The sequence below is a fragment of the Gymnoscopelus microlampas genome (assembly GCF_963454915.1).
Source record: "Gymnoscopelus microlampas genome assembly, chromosome: 14".
Lineage (NCBI taxonomy): Eukaryota > Metazoa > Chordata > Actinopteri > Myctophiformes > Myctophidae > Gymnoscopelus > Gymnoscopelus microlampas.
The window spans coordinates 25,615,023-25,629,112 of NC_139951.1; the positions used below are offsets into that span (position 1 = coordinate 25,615,023).

Sequence of the window (14,090 nt, forward strand, 5' to 3'; positions counted from 1 at the left end):
TCAATATCTTTTGTGCCAGGGATGACCCGCATACCATCTTTTGGGAAATCTTCCAAATAATATATTCACATTATTTCAAGTTTTTTTTAACATAGCAGATCTCAACGCTTGTGAGCTTGTAGATCGGCTATTCTCAAATAGCCAATGTTTGAAGTGCTCATGTGGCCGGTTCTTTTGGGCTTGTTTTCCTAGACCTGGCAACACAGGTCAGAGCTAAGTTTAGTTTACTACTACACATGTACTTGTGGGAATTGGGACAGGGTCTGATTGATCCATCATAGGTTGGGTTGATCATACATGAAGAAAATGTAATATATGGTGAGAATTCAATTTATTGTATTCGGTTTTATTTCATGGTGACAATGAATGTTCACATGTTGTGTTGTGTGTACAAGCCCGCGTTTCATATCCCACGAGGACAGAAAACTAAAACAAAAAGACAAACAAAATAAAACAAACTGCATTCATCTGTAAATAAACATGCTTGTTTTGCTCACTGCTACTTACACTGATCTGATGTACAGAGATAAGTGTACTTGATGTTTAGATGTATACATTCTATAAATCTGTATACACCTTCTATAAATAAGTCTACATCCTTCTGTAGATTCTACAATCTGATGCAAAATTATCTCCCCTCCCCCTTTCCCCCATCCCCCATTGCTAAGGTTTTCTTGGTTTGAATGTGTGTCCTGTCTTAGCCATGGTTCACATGACGCTTGTATGACAGTCATGTTTCAGGGCTATATAGTCCTGTCTATACTTTTAAACATTTCTATCTTACTTTATGTTATTTATTTTTATTTTTAAGCCTGTTAGCACAGTCTTGCCTGCTTACCTGTATGCATACATACCCCTTGATTCTTGATTGGTCTTTAAACAAAAAAGAAATACTGATACATAATTATGGCAGAGAGATGTTTGTGTAAGATTGACACTATAAAAAGCACTTCTAAAAACAACTTACAAACTTAGCCTACTTCCACCACCGAATACCCTCTTCCTATGTGCCCAGTTTTCCATAGAACCCAGAATGTTTTGGTGCCCACCTTTCCTGTTACCAAGTAACCCACTCTTCCGGGTGCTCACATTTCCCTAGGGCCCACTCTTTTCAGGTGCCCAGTTTTCCTTATTGCTCAGAATGTGTTGGTGGCTGGTGCCCACCTTTCCTGTCACCCTGTGACCCTTTCCCCACATTCAGTCAAGTTTTTTTCTGGGGGGGGGGGGGTCTACAACTGGTCTAGTGGTCTACAACTGTACGGGACATGGGGGGTAAGAAAAAAAAAACACCCGGAACGTCTCCTTGAAAAACGTGATCGGTCGGAGTTAATTCTGAGTAACACCATGGCTGCACGAGAAGTTTTTTGAGCAACATATTTCACGTGTTTAACGGTAAGGAAATATTACCAAGAATAAATGTTCATTTATTGTGGCATAATTTGGAACCGATTGCAGTAATAAATGCGATCCTATTTCCTTTTTTGAGATCTTGAAATCATCGTCTGAAGTATCGTCATGGACGAGAAAAGGCTGCTGTTTATCGGTACTTTAACTTCAAATATCAAATATCAAATGACAACGAAAAGCACAACATTAAGCTCTTGATTGGTTGTTCCCTCCCTCCCTCTTTTATGTGTGTGTGTGTGTGTGTGTGTGTGTGTGTGTGTGTGTGTGTGTGTGTGTGTGTGTGTGTGTGTGTGTGTGTGTGTGTGTATGTTTAGATATTAAAGCCACATCAAATAGCTCCACTACTGCTGAAGGTACTCAGACCAACCAAACCAGCCTGGGGAAACGCCTCTGGAATCGCAGTGATAACTCCTTCACATTCAACTTCTTCTCTGAAAGCTCCCCTGCACCAAAGGAGGAGAGGCCCTCTTCAAATTGGAACCTGCCACCAGACAAACAACAAACAACAGGACTGACACTTTTGACAGAACAGATCTCTGGGTTTTCATTCAATTTCCAAATACCCACTGTCACATCTGAAGACATGAAAACAGACACTAAATCATCACCTGCCCCCTCAGAGCTTTGTCCTCCAGGTGAAGATACCTGTGCCAAAGAGGAAAACCCCTCCAAATCACTGGTGACTAATCCCACATCTGAACCATCAGTGTCATCTAAAGCTAAGAAAAAGAAGAAATCTGGAAAGAAAAAATCCTCAGATAGCACTGAGGCTAGCGAAGCAGATGAAGGCACACTACTGGTCAGTGTCAAACTCTTCATTTGGATCTTGATGACTCTGTTGGTAGCGAGTGTGATGTGATTTAATGGTCATATGAAATGAATTGAATTGTAAGTGCAACTGTCTTTCAGACAGCAGAACAGCAGCTCCAAAGAGAACTGGACTGGTGCATTGAGCAGCTTGAGTTTGGAATGAAGACCCAGAAGTCAACATCAAAACAGAGTTAGTAGAATACAAAATTCTTAATTTAACTTACAGCATTGAGGTGAGACATAATTTCCCCACAAATTCTTTATGAACAGCTCTGAGACGCGATGCTCTGATTGTATTTTGTCTGTAGAGGAGGATACGTCCCGCGCCCTTAAGACTCTGCGTAGCTCTAAAGCTCCTTTGGCCAAGAAAAGGCAGGTGATGAGATCTATGGCTGGAGATTACAGGAAAACAATGGAGGCGGAGAAGGATAAGCAGTATAAACTCATACAGAATGGTAAGCAGACCTGACTGTGTTGGTAGACAGTACATACTGTAGTTATGGTGTCATGGGTTCAAGTCTCTCACCCTGTTATGCCTGATTTATAGTACATTGTATAGTGGTGATGCAATACATTTTTGTTCGTCCACAAGCCCGTCTTACTACAGAGTATAACATTAGGCATTACTTTGCCCTTGTTTCTCCACTAGCTTCAATAAGTAAAATATATCAAAAAGGATCTTGATTATACTTATATATAAGAAGAAAGGTACAAAAATAGCTCAAAAGGAGTTTCTATGTTATATCCAACTCATTGACAACGGTCTTCTCTCCTCCAGCGGTTACATCAGCTCGGGTCAAGGCTGTGAGCGATTCTTCAAAGAAGTCAGTTTTCCACCGGAGAGCTGACATCAAATCGGAGACCCACACAGAGATAAAGAGCGAGCAGGAAACTTTGCAAACGGGAGCCCACGCTCCAAACACAAGCACGCATCCCCCAGGGGAGGCATCACATTTTGTCTTCACACCTTCCAAGGAGGAGTTTTGCTTCAATTTCCTCTGATTTGTCCACCATGGTCATTTAAAATATATTTGACTGAAAACAATTTAAGTTACAGCCATATGTCAGAGGAAAGGTCTTAACCAAGTTATCTGTTTTACACAATGTGAAAAACGGTAGTAGAAATGAACTGCCATAAAAATGTCTTCAATAATGTTAAGAGGTAATCAATAAAGAAATCAAAACATGTTTCCACCAGCACCTTAACAAATCTTTTGTATAATTGTTGGTATTCTTTTATCTTTATTGTAGGGTTTTAAACTCTAGCAACATACCAATTATTACTATGCTGTTTTAACTACTATGCTATTTTAACTTTATTTTCTGTCACTATGCACATACAAACAATCATTTGGGTTTTTTCTAATATTGTAATACACAACTACCAGCATAACAGCCAACTCATTTTCACTGTTGGGTAGTTAGGCATATTCTAAACCGATTGATTATATACAAGCAATACATATTTAATAGAAAATGTAATTAAACTGACCAATTATGCTTTAGATTGCATGATTGGTTGGTATGGTTTCATGTTTGGCATTTATTTTGTATACAAAAAGGAAAAAATGATTTGGTGTTACATAAATTACACAGTGCTATTCTTTACCTTGTGCTCAGACTCCAGCCTAATAGGCTTTTACTTTGTGCAATAGAAAAAGAATGAAATGCTCTTTCCAAAATAGATGTAGAGACATATTCAATATTGTAACAGTTTCTCATAACAATGTAATAACGTCCACTTCTCCATTCAGATTATTGTACACTTAAAAGTTAAAGGTATAATGGGCTATATGTCATTGATGTAATTCAGACATTTTACAGGTAGATTTATCTATTTATACAGTATATTGTGCTACAGTTAGTGGGTGTGTGTTGCATTATAATACAGTACTGACTGAGAAGAATCACAGTAGAAGGATTTCACAGTAATTTGTGAACAGGGAGGATAGGAACCAGCGTTGCCATGTCGGCTTATTATAAGCGACTTTGTGCTTCTTTTTCTGTAAAGTTCCTTGTAAATATTGGTTGCAGTTTTTTGGGCTCGTTTCTAAAGCTGCTTATTTGGGCTTGCTTCCTAAATGTTGTTCAAAAACCAGTGGTTTTCAAACATTTTCATGTCAAGGACCCCCAAATTAATATGTATTTACTCTGCAGAGAGTGCAGACCCCCATCTGTATTTTATACCAGGGTCCAGGACCCATACAAGATTTGTGTTGTTAAGATGTTTTTGTCAATTCACATTTTCTTCAATATTCTTTTGAAAATAGCCGATCTACAAGCTCACAATGCGTTCAAATAGCTGAATAAAGTGCTGCTTCTTTTGGGCTTGTTTTCCTAGACCTGGTTGCTTGTTTCTCTCTCAAAACCTGGCAACACTGGGAACAACCCGTGCACAATTGAACGCGACACTCAAAACAGTAAAGTTCACAGATTCGGTCACTGCTGCGACAACAACACTGTCTGCATCTTGTAAGTAATCTATTACAGTAATTAATCTACCGTATATGCATTGTAGATGCTTTAGGATTGTCATTTGACGCTTGGAGCTGTTCTTTTTCATAATGATCAGTTTGTTAGGAGGTGGTGGGATAAGTTGTCCTCTGGCTAACATCAGATGGCTAAACTGGCTGGCTAAGTTAGCCAGTTATAGTGAAAAGTTTTGAACACACCACACACCAACGTATAAATAACATTCAGAAACCTTCATCCAGTGTCGGTTATTTATTGGCACATCAACTGTCAAAACGAGACATAATGTTGACGATTCTTCTCTAGTTCATAATGCCGCTCATTCAATGATCTCTGATTTGAGATTGTGTTTTAGAATGACATGCGTAACATGTCCTCCTGTACAATCAGAGTCTCTGATCAGAATGTTCATGTTTGTGATATTAATAATTATTAGGTTTGTGAGCAGCGGTGAGGATGTCAGAATTGAGCGACGAGGCGAGTGAATCAGAGCAGCTAGGTGTCAGTCTCTCCCTGTGGCTTGGGGACACCTTGGTGCGACCAGAGGAGCTGAATGTCCCCATAGATCTACACACTGCCTGTTCCATAGGACAGTATGATGTGGTGGCAGAGTGCATCAAGAAGTGAGTCAACTATTACTGTGTTGTCCTCCTGATGACTGTTATGTTACATGGAGTCTATAATAAATAATGTTCCACACCACTGCCATAAGACAATATCCTGCACAGGCGGCTAATTGCTGATTGTAATGAAAGTGATCCTGGGACAGTATTCTATCCGGGTGCCCACATTTCCCTAATGCCCAGTCTTCCTAGTGCCCAGAATGTTTTGGTGCCCACCTTTCCTGTTACCCAGTATTGTAATGCACATGGTTTTTGCTGCTTGCAGTCTAGAATATTTTGTCGTTTCAGAAAAGAGGTGGACCTGGATGGCAAGAACATGGGAGGTTGGACTCCGCTGATGTATGCGGCTTACATTGGCCATGACAACATCGCCAATCTCTTGCTGGAGGCTGGAGTTAACGTGAATGCAACCACTTCCAAAGGCCTCACGCCCCTGATGTTGGCAGCCAGCTGTGGGAATGAAAGCATTTCATACTTTCTACTGCAGGTACAAATGGCAATCTGAAAGAAAACAAATCATGGTTTGTAATAATGTAGTTAGTAAGTTCGCAGTTAGCAGTTCGTAAAGTAAATTTCACTTTGTTCAAAGGGCAGAACATTTTGGAACATAACTATTCATATAGAATAAAATGAAATAACCTGCACACCACCTTCACTTACACAATAAGGACAACTTTTATTAAGGCAACGTTTTGGTCATGAACCTTCTTCAGGCATCTGCTGACAAGTAGTAGCATCACACATATACAAAAACAGGGTTCTACAACAATCATAATCACACCTCATTGATGGGGATAAGGTGCTACAGGTGGTGCTGCCATTTGAATAGGTAATCTAATCTCAATCAGTCTGTATACAATCAGTTAATACACATCAAGTAACTCAATACAATATACAATGTCAGTAGATCGTCACAATGTATAAACAAACAGAAATTCATCAAAAGTCTCAAAGCACCTCAATACCAAATATAAAATTGATAAAATAAAGCACAGACAACGTTAACTTGTACTCTTCCGTCCAGGCAGAAGATTATGTGTAGTGCATGGGAGTGGAGAAATGGAATGAAAAGCATCAATAATTAGAATCCATTTGATTAGAGCATCACATTAAGTAACAGTTCATCGTTAAGTCCAGGAACTATTCAAAACCAGTTGTTTTGTCTCACCAGAAGGAACTACTGCTGGTGCTATTAGACGGCTATACTGTATTTGTCTGACATGCTATGTCAGCATTTACAATATATCTTAATTCAACAGAGACTGCTCACTGTTGTAACATCACTTGTATGTAGGAGCACATTTTAAATATGCTTAACTGTCTTTGTTCACCACAAAAGCAAGGAGCTGAGTTGGAGCGGAAGGACACTCGAGGCTGGACGTCACTGCTACATTGTACCAGCACAGGACACCAGCAGATGGTGAAGTTCTTGCTGGACAACAATGCTAATGCTAATGTAAAGTGAGTACCTTTATTCACCCTACCAGACCTGCAAATCCTAGACTAAACGCAGATTAATAGTTTGCAAGGTTTCAAATGAGTAACCACCCCTCTCCACAGGGAGCCAGTGTCCGGTTTCACTCCCTTGATGGAGGCTGCTGCTTCAGGTCATGAAATCATTGTTCAGTACCTACTCGACCATGTGAGTAACTTGTCATTCGCCCAACTTCTCTTCCTCTTTACTACTTTAACCCTGGAGTCCCAGTTTTGGGAATGTCATTATAGGCAAAAAGAAAAAGGTTAGAAAATAGCCGATCAACAAGCTCACAATGTGTTGCATCAAAATATTTTAGATTTTCTTTGTGGTGAAGTGGTTAAGGAAAAAGGGCAATCTACTTCTCTTTGTATTCATTTATTTTCTTATATCAGATGGGCGGTAGGGAAGCTGAGATGAAGAAGGCATAGGGGAGAAGACTCAGACAGGATTCAGTCCTAGGTCAGGAAGGGACACGAGAGTCCAAAGATGAGTGTCTTAACTGGTACAGGACAAAAAACATACTCTTATATTGTACTCTGTGAAAAGAGCTGTCCACAAGAACGTGTATTGTGTTGTAATACTAACAAACATATTTATATGGATATGCACCCACAGAAGGTAAAAGTAGAAGAGAGGAATGCTAAAGGAGAGACTGCTCGAGCCCTGGCTATGATGTACGGATATACCAAGATTGCCAGCCTCATTGACTCACGTTCTCCAAAGGTCAAACCAGGTATAATAATGACATTCTTTCAACAATGTTCCATAGTTTAAAACTATATTGTCTAATAGAATAATCTGATCATTTTGTTGAATAGTTTAACTGACCTGTCTTTAACTTTAAAGTCTTTTTATGATGGCCTGTGTGTCATTCGTCCACCCCTTCAGGACACTTTGAGGATCTGAGCTCCTCTGAGGACTCGGACAGCGCACCCCCCAGGCTCAGGCCGAGTCGGAACAGGACCAAAGGCCCCAGCATCCACGATGGGCCCCAGGCCATCGCCAAGTTCCGTGTGGGAGGCACCAGCAAAGTCTCTGGTAGTTTATCATCCAATCATTTATAATTCCACACATCCAATGGTGAAGTGCCGATTCGTCTGAGGATTTAACCTCAGAAAAGTAATTTCTGTTCAATAAAGTACATGTCAAGTATTTCTCTATCACCAAAAACATCCATAAAGGATCTTTACAGTACATTTTTCTTTGCGCTATCTTTGCCCTCATTTAGTATTCAACAATGCTTAATCCAAGAGTATGCACACCAAACATACCAGGACCAAAACAACAGTCACTACTTCGACGCGATGCACAGTGGTGTCGGGTTACATGCGAGAGCTTGTTTAGTTAGTCCCTGCATACTTAATCATTGCAAACCCTGCATTTAGTGAGGCTCTGAGTTGCGTGCCCTGCGTCAAACGAGTTTTCAGTGAGTGCTGTGATCCACCGAAAACTTTAGAGAGGTAAAAAAAACACCAGGATTTTCAAAAACAAAAACCACACAAAATAAGATTTTTGGTGACCACATTTACATGGCCTTTATATAGTAGTCTGTATTATGATGTGTGTGCATTGAGTGAAATATCAATGTTGAATGTTGAATGCTGTTAGTGTTAAAAGGTCATGTCTCACAGTGTTTCTTCCCCTCTGTAGAGCGACCTGTGGCTCCGCCAGGTTACATGACGTTCCGTGATGTGGGAGAACAGAGTGAGGGGATCTGTTACCGTGACGTCACTTCACCCATCAATGAGCTGGATGGCCAAAGCAACAGCAGCAGAGGTACGATGTCATAATAAATATACAGCCAGGGCCAATGGGCAAATGACCCCCCCAAGGAATCTCAAAATGCCCCTGAAGTCAGAGGGAGGCGGGTAAAAAGTTTCTGCTTGAAATTATTTTTCCGTTGCTAGTTCACTAGCTTTATGAAACAACATTGTTTACACTAAGGATTTTATAATAGGTGCCTCCAAATTTTATAAAATGCACCTTATTTTAGAGCAAAAGAGGGCAAAGGTCTGCTCAATGCTCAATGCAAAGGTCTGCTCAATGTTACACAAAAAGGATTTCCAAATAAGTACTGCTTGCCAAAAAGGTGTGAAATGCAGACTTAAAAAGAAAAGGATTCCAAGGCACTCCGTCTCATGTGAAAAGTTGTATAGGTTTGTATAGGTGATAGACCCTGACGAAGACCTTCTAGGTCGAAACGCGTTGGTCACATTCATTTGCCTTGCTCTTAATAAACCTATACAACTTTTCACATGAGACAGAGTGCCTTGGAATTCTTTTCTTTTTAAGTCTGCATTTCACACCTTTTTGGCAAGCAGTACTTCTTTGGAAATCCTTTTTGTTTAATTGATCCAACCTGTGTCACCAAAGAGCACCTATCTCAGAGCCACTGAATGATCCCTGCAGCGCTTCTCTCCTTCTTTTTGGTCTGCTCAATGTTATTATAAAACATTTCCTGTGACACTCTGCAGATGAGAGTCCATTCTTTGACAATGACATGCCCACTGTGAGAAGCAGCAGTAGCAGCAGTGAATGTCTGCCCCGTGCTGTCAGCCTCAACTGGGAGGGCTCCGTGGAGAGCAATGAGGTGAAAACACACTCACACAAACACAGCAGAGCATCAACACTGCGTTATGGGGACATACCACAATAATAAAGCCCCATTGTTTGATGCCACATTGACGAGAGACAATGCTCCTTTGTCCATCAGGACTCGGACCAAACCAAAAAAGGCAGCTCCCGCCGAGCAAACAAGGGTCATTACTCAAAAAGCAAGAACCGCCACAGCAACAGTGACATAACACAGCCCAGCAGTGTGGGGAATTGTGGGACGCAATCGCCTGCTGATCCTCCTCCCTCCTACGCCGGTCCCAAGGTATGTCTTCTCACTTTTAGTTATACCTCATAATAAAAACGGCCATATACAGTATTGTTTGAATCTGGAGTGACTTGATTGCTTGGCTCAAACCTACAATATATCATCTTTTTTATTGCTGCAGGATCTGGCAGCGTTCTTGGAGCAGATTGGCTTTTCTAAATACCTCCCCCTGCTGGAGGAACAAGATATTGACCTGAGGATATTTCTAACCCTGACTGAGAATGACCTAAAAGAAGTGGGGATCACGTAAGACATGTTTGGTTCTTAAAAATAGATAAATAAATACTCCAACAGTGATTTAATTTTTCACAGAAATAAACAAATTACTAATTTATACTGGCCAATAAACAAAGCGCTGTGGGTCAACAGGTTATTTGGGCCCAAGCGTAAGATGACCTCAGCTATAGCCCGGTGGCACAGCAGCGCTCGTCCTCCTAGTGATGCCCTGGAGCAGGCATATGCAGACCAGCTAGAAGCAGAGATGCAGGAGATGGCCATTCAGCTGCACAAGGTGCCCGCTAAGCTTGGTTGTAACAACATGTTCACATTTTCAACTAAACCATCTGCTACTTATTTACATTTAGCCTCATTCCACGGCCACCTCCTTTGCCTACTTTATTTTAATCCACGTCCAATATTACAGTACCTTTAACCCATTAAGACCGGGAACACTTCTGTGTCATTTAAAAAAATGTTTGGCTATTCAAAAATAGCAGATATACAAGCTCACAGCGCGGCACCGAGTGTCGCGCTATGAGCTTGTATATCTGCTATTTTTGAAAAGAAATGTGAAAATGTGTGCAAATCTTTGAATATATATATATATTTTTTTAACATTTGTAAAATATTTTGTTAGGGATCCCCAGAAGCAAAGATTTGAGTTACAAATGTTCGCTTGAAAAAATATATATCCAAAGATTTGCAAAAAAAGATTTTTCTAAAAATAGCAGATCTGCAAGTTCATAGCGCTATGAGCTTGTATATCTGCTATTTTTGAATAGCCAAAGAAATCTAAAAATGACAGATGCTTTCCCGGTCTAAATGGGTTAAGGCAATTAACTAAAACTTCCTCTCCAATCCCTTTTACAATTACAGCTGTGGATTAAGATAACATTTATAGAACAGCAATCAGCATTATAGGTAACCTTTTGAATACCCCTACAGTCATAGAAGGATGTACTGTATGAGGGATGTCTCACCTTCAATTATCACTCTGTCTGTCATAGCGCTGTGAGGAGGCGGAGAGCCTGCAGGGCCAAGTGTCTCAGGAGAAGGAGCTGCGCACTGTGATGGAGGGATGCCTGATGGAGGACAAAATGGCCTGGCAGAGGGTCCACACCGAGCTGGTGGACAACCACCGGCTCGCACAGGAGATGAATGCCATGCTGGAGAAGGCCCGGTGCTGCCGGGCCGAGCTGTTCTCCCTCCTCAGCGTCCCAGAAGGGAACAGTAGCTGCTTTCCAGGCGGGGAGGATAATAAAACTGAGGATGACACTGGTGGTAAAGGTACAGTAGATTTAAGTGTTTTGTTTGTTTGAGAGAGCCATACTTTGTGTGTAATAAACTTCTAACCTCTCTGCTATGATGACTGTTTGACTTGAAATTGAGTCTGTCTTTGCCGGTTCCAACCCAAAGTTATTTTAAAGATCCTTTACCAAGACAAATTTCTAATTGTACATGGTGGATAACATTATTCTGATTTTCCAACTTTCCTCCGTAGCCGAGGATGGCTCGAAGCCATGTAACATTTCAGATCTAAAGAAAAAGCTGGATTCCTATGAAGAAGAGCTGGGTAAGTGTAAATGCAAGGTGATCAAAGACATTTTTTGTTTCACATTTGCATGTCTGAATAGTCTCATTATACTGGTATCTTTCTTTTTGTTTAATCAGTGGGAACCCTGCATACGGTGCTCCAGAGCCTGAGGCGGCTGAGCATACCAGAGAAGGTGACGGACAGCTGGGAACGGCCATAGCGGTGCACCGGTAAACCCCCGCCACAATATTTTGGGAGTTATGGCAAAGAAGTGGCACACATTTAATCAGGCTACACAATTAAAATATGGAAATTGCAATATTGAAGTGCTGAAGTTTCCAAATCGCAAGAGGCTTTGTAGAATCACTGGTCTAAGTATTACGTTAGATGAAAACCTTAAAGCATAAAAAAAAAGCCTGATACACTACTTGTTATAAATTAAGAAATATTCTTTCTCCTCATTGCGTAAAGGCTTTTGACAATCCTGACGGAGGGTGAGCATGCCACCCTGAACACACACACCTACACAGTGGAAATGGGAGCTGGCCAGGGACACGTCCTGTCGCACCTGATTGGAGAGGCCCAGAGACCGACACAGGCACCCAGCACCTCTTCTATGGCACAAGGTCACAGACCAGGGGCTGGCCAGATGCGGACGAGGCCAACTGCAGCCACTGTAGGGAATCAACAAGCAGGCATGAGGGGTACATGACCCCACACGCTTGTGCAAGTGTACGTTGGACTGTACAATGTGAGAGGACAGTAGCCTGTCTACGATGTTCTTCCATTTCAGGATCACAGGCAATCATGCAGTGAAACATTTTCTACTCAAGAACTTTTGCTGTCTGCATCTGTGTGAGTGCAGTTCTCCTACATGAAATGTGCTTTAAATTATAATGCAACTCCACTAAATCAATGACAGCTACACATTTCTTTTTACTCCAGAGTTGAAGGTATAACAAGTAGGATTTGTTGGTTGCGGTTTGTAAACACAATATTCAAAGTTGGCCCTTTTAGAGTTCTCAACAGACTTGAAAATTAAACCTGATCGAGTTGAAGTCCGAGCCAAGACCTGAGCCCGGTCATCACACAGAATACTGAGCTTGAGATTAACCAAACCTGATAAAACAATTTAGCTAATTAATAACATGAGTTGGTTATTTCCAGAAAAGGCGTCTAATATTATTATTGCTGCCACAATGTTTGAGGAACCAGAACAAAACAAAATGTACTCTTATGTACTCATACACAATATGTAACAATAAAAATCTTGAAACTTGAATAATACCAGGCACTGGTTCTTCAGGAGACTGTCAATCAAACCCTCATGGTAGAGGTTGTGAGGAGAAGTTACGGCTAGGAAACTGTTCTCATAATCCATTCATATTCTGCTGTGGGAAGATGCTTGTTAGCCTCTGTGACCAACGGTGTATATCAATGAAAACGTTTTGTCCAGAAGCAAAAAAAACAACTGGTGAACATGTTTGGCAATGGAGTGTGGGTTATGAATTGCTTTGTTGCTATTGTGGTCGGTTGATCGTATTCATATGGCGGCTGTGTTTGGCAGCCTTAGAAACATGCCATAGGTGTAGCATCTCAAGTGCATTTCTTGTTGGGAATTGGACATGTTAGGTAGGTGGTAGTGCTTGTTTTTTGATGCAATGTTATTGTTCTAATTATGACTGTTGGGAACATGTATAGTTATGCATAATGTTGCTAGAATATAAGAAACTGTCCATGAAACTTTGTAGAATTATTGTATAATTGGCTTTTCACATAATTAATAGTGACTTTTCCCTTCCTAGTTATCACATCATGCCTGGACTTGCACCATGACAACACAGCAATAACTAGAACTCTGACAGGTCAGAAAGGGCCCTGTACTAGTGATCACAAGAATAATGTGTAGATGGACAGACAGGACAGAATGATTATTTATACCTAAAATATCTTTATAAAACAATTCAGGTCCTTGCTTATGATTGGCTTAGCTGCGTTAGAAGCCATTGTAAAATGCTCAGTAAACACCTTTGACTGCAGTATCAGCTAAGGGGGTTTTAGGCAAATCAATTGAAACCATGGCCTGCCTCTTGGTGCTTATTGCGCTATTAGACACAATTTATAGGAAAATAGAAAAATACATTATTTTAACATTACTGGTGTTGGTTTATCAATTAAGTGTACACTACAGCTAATACACTAATTTTAAGTGATTGCCCAAAGCAAAATATTTGCTTATATGTACACATTTAAATGCTGATTAATACATTTTGGTTTTCTACCAACAGAAATGTACAAATAAAGATGAACCAATAGGTAAATGTACATTTTCTACACACAATAAGACACCTCCCGTGCTGTTTTCTTTGCTAATCTTACTTTGTCTCAGTTTAGTAAACTGTGTGTAGCGTAGACATTACAGAAATTACATCACTTTGTGCACATTGGCTACTCTGCTGAGATCATTCACATTACACAGTCTGCAACCAAAGATCCAGTGAGAAGATAGCTACAGTATGATTATAATCATAAGCTATCATAATCTTTCAAATACACACGTTTTATCTGGACTCTTTTTTGTTGCAAAATCCATATTTATGCTCCAATCCTTAAACCTTTACCATGGGTAATGAAACCAGTTTAGATATTGTGGAATGTACAACTTAA

The 14,090-nt window shown here is 40.5% G+C and overlaps 2 protein-coding genes across 5 annotated transcripts; both read left to right on the forward strand.

The window, feature by feature from the left end:
- Window positions 1–301: 301 nt before the first annotated feature.
- Window positions 302–3,417, forward strand: cUnh8orf33 (chromosome Un C8orf33 homolog). Of its 3 annotated transcripts, none has more exons than XM_084078855.1 (6): window positions 302–318; window positions 1,487–1,543; window positions 1,722–2,206; window positions 2,317–2,407; window positions 2,526–2,672; window positions 2,996–3,417. In XM_084078855.1, exons 2-6 carry the CDS (start codon window positions 1,516–1,518, stop codon window positions 3,217–3,219), a joined length of 975 nt encoding a protein of 324 aa, XP_083934981.1. In that variant the 5' UTR covers window positions 302–318; window positions 1,487–1,515; the 3' UTR covers window positions 3,220–3,417. The 3 variants fall into 3 exon arrangements, with proteins under 3 accessions (XP_083934981.1, XP_083934980.1, XP_083934982.1); XM_084078854.1 differs by lacking the exon at window positions 302–318 and adding an exon at window positions 1,341–1,392; XM_084078856.1 differs by lacking the exons at window positions 302–318; window positions 1,487–1,543 and adding an exon at window positions 1,345–1,392.
- A 1,206-nt stretch (window positions 3,418–4,623) lies between these two features.
- On the forward strand, window positions 4,624–14,019 carry anks3 (ankyrin repeat and sterile alpha motif domain containing 3). 2 transcript variants are annotated; one of them, XM_084077941.1, is made up of 16 exons: window positions 4,624–4,689; window positions 5,126–5,312; window positions 5,601–5,799; window positions 6,652–6,773; window positions 6,873–6,954; window positions 7,405–7,522; window positions 7,678–7,827; window positions 8,440–8,565; window positions 9,264–9,379; window positions 9,503–9,667; window positions 9,792–9,916; window positions 10,040–10,181; window positions 10,897–11,176; window positions 11,391–11,462; window positions 11,561–11,653; window positions 11,895–14,019. In XM_084077941.1, exons 2-15 carry the CDS (start codon window positions 5,146–5,148, stop codon window positions 11,641–11,643), a joined length of 1,947 nt encoding a protein of 648 aa, XP_083934067.1. In that variant the 5' UTR covers window positions 4,624–4,689; window positions 5,126–5,145; the 3' UTR covers window positions 11,644–11,653; window positions 11,895–14,019. The 2 variants fall into 2 exon arrangements, with proteins under 2 accessions (XP_083934067.1, XP_083934068.1); XM_084077942.1 differs by lacking the exon at window positions 4,624–4,689 and having other exon boundaries at window positions 5,198–5,312; window positions 5,578–5,799.
- The last annotated feature ends 71 nt before the right edge of the window (window positions 14,020–14,090 follow it).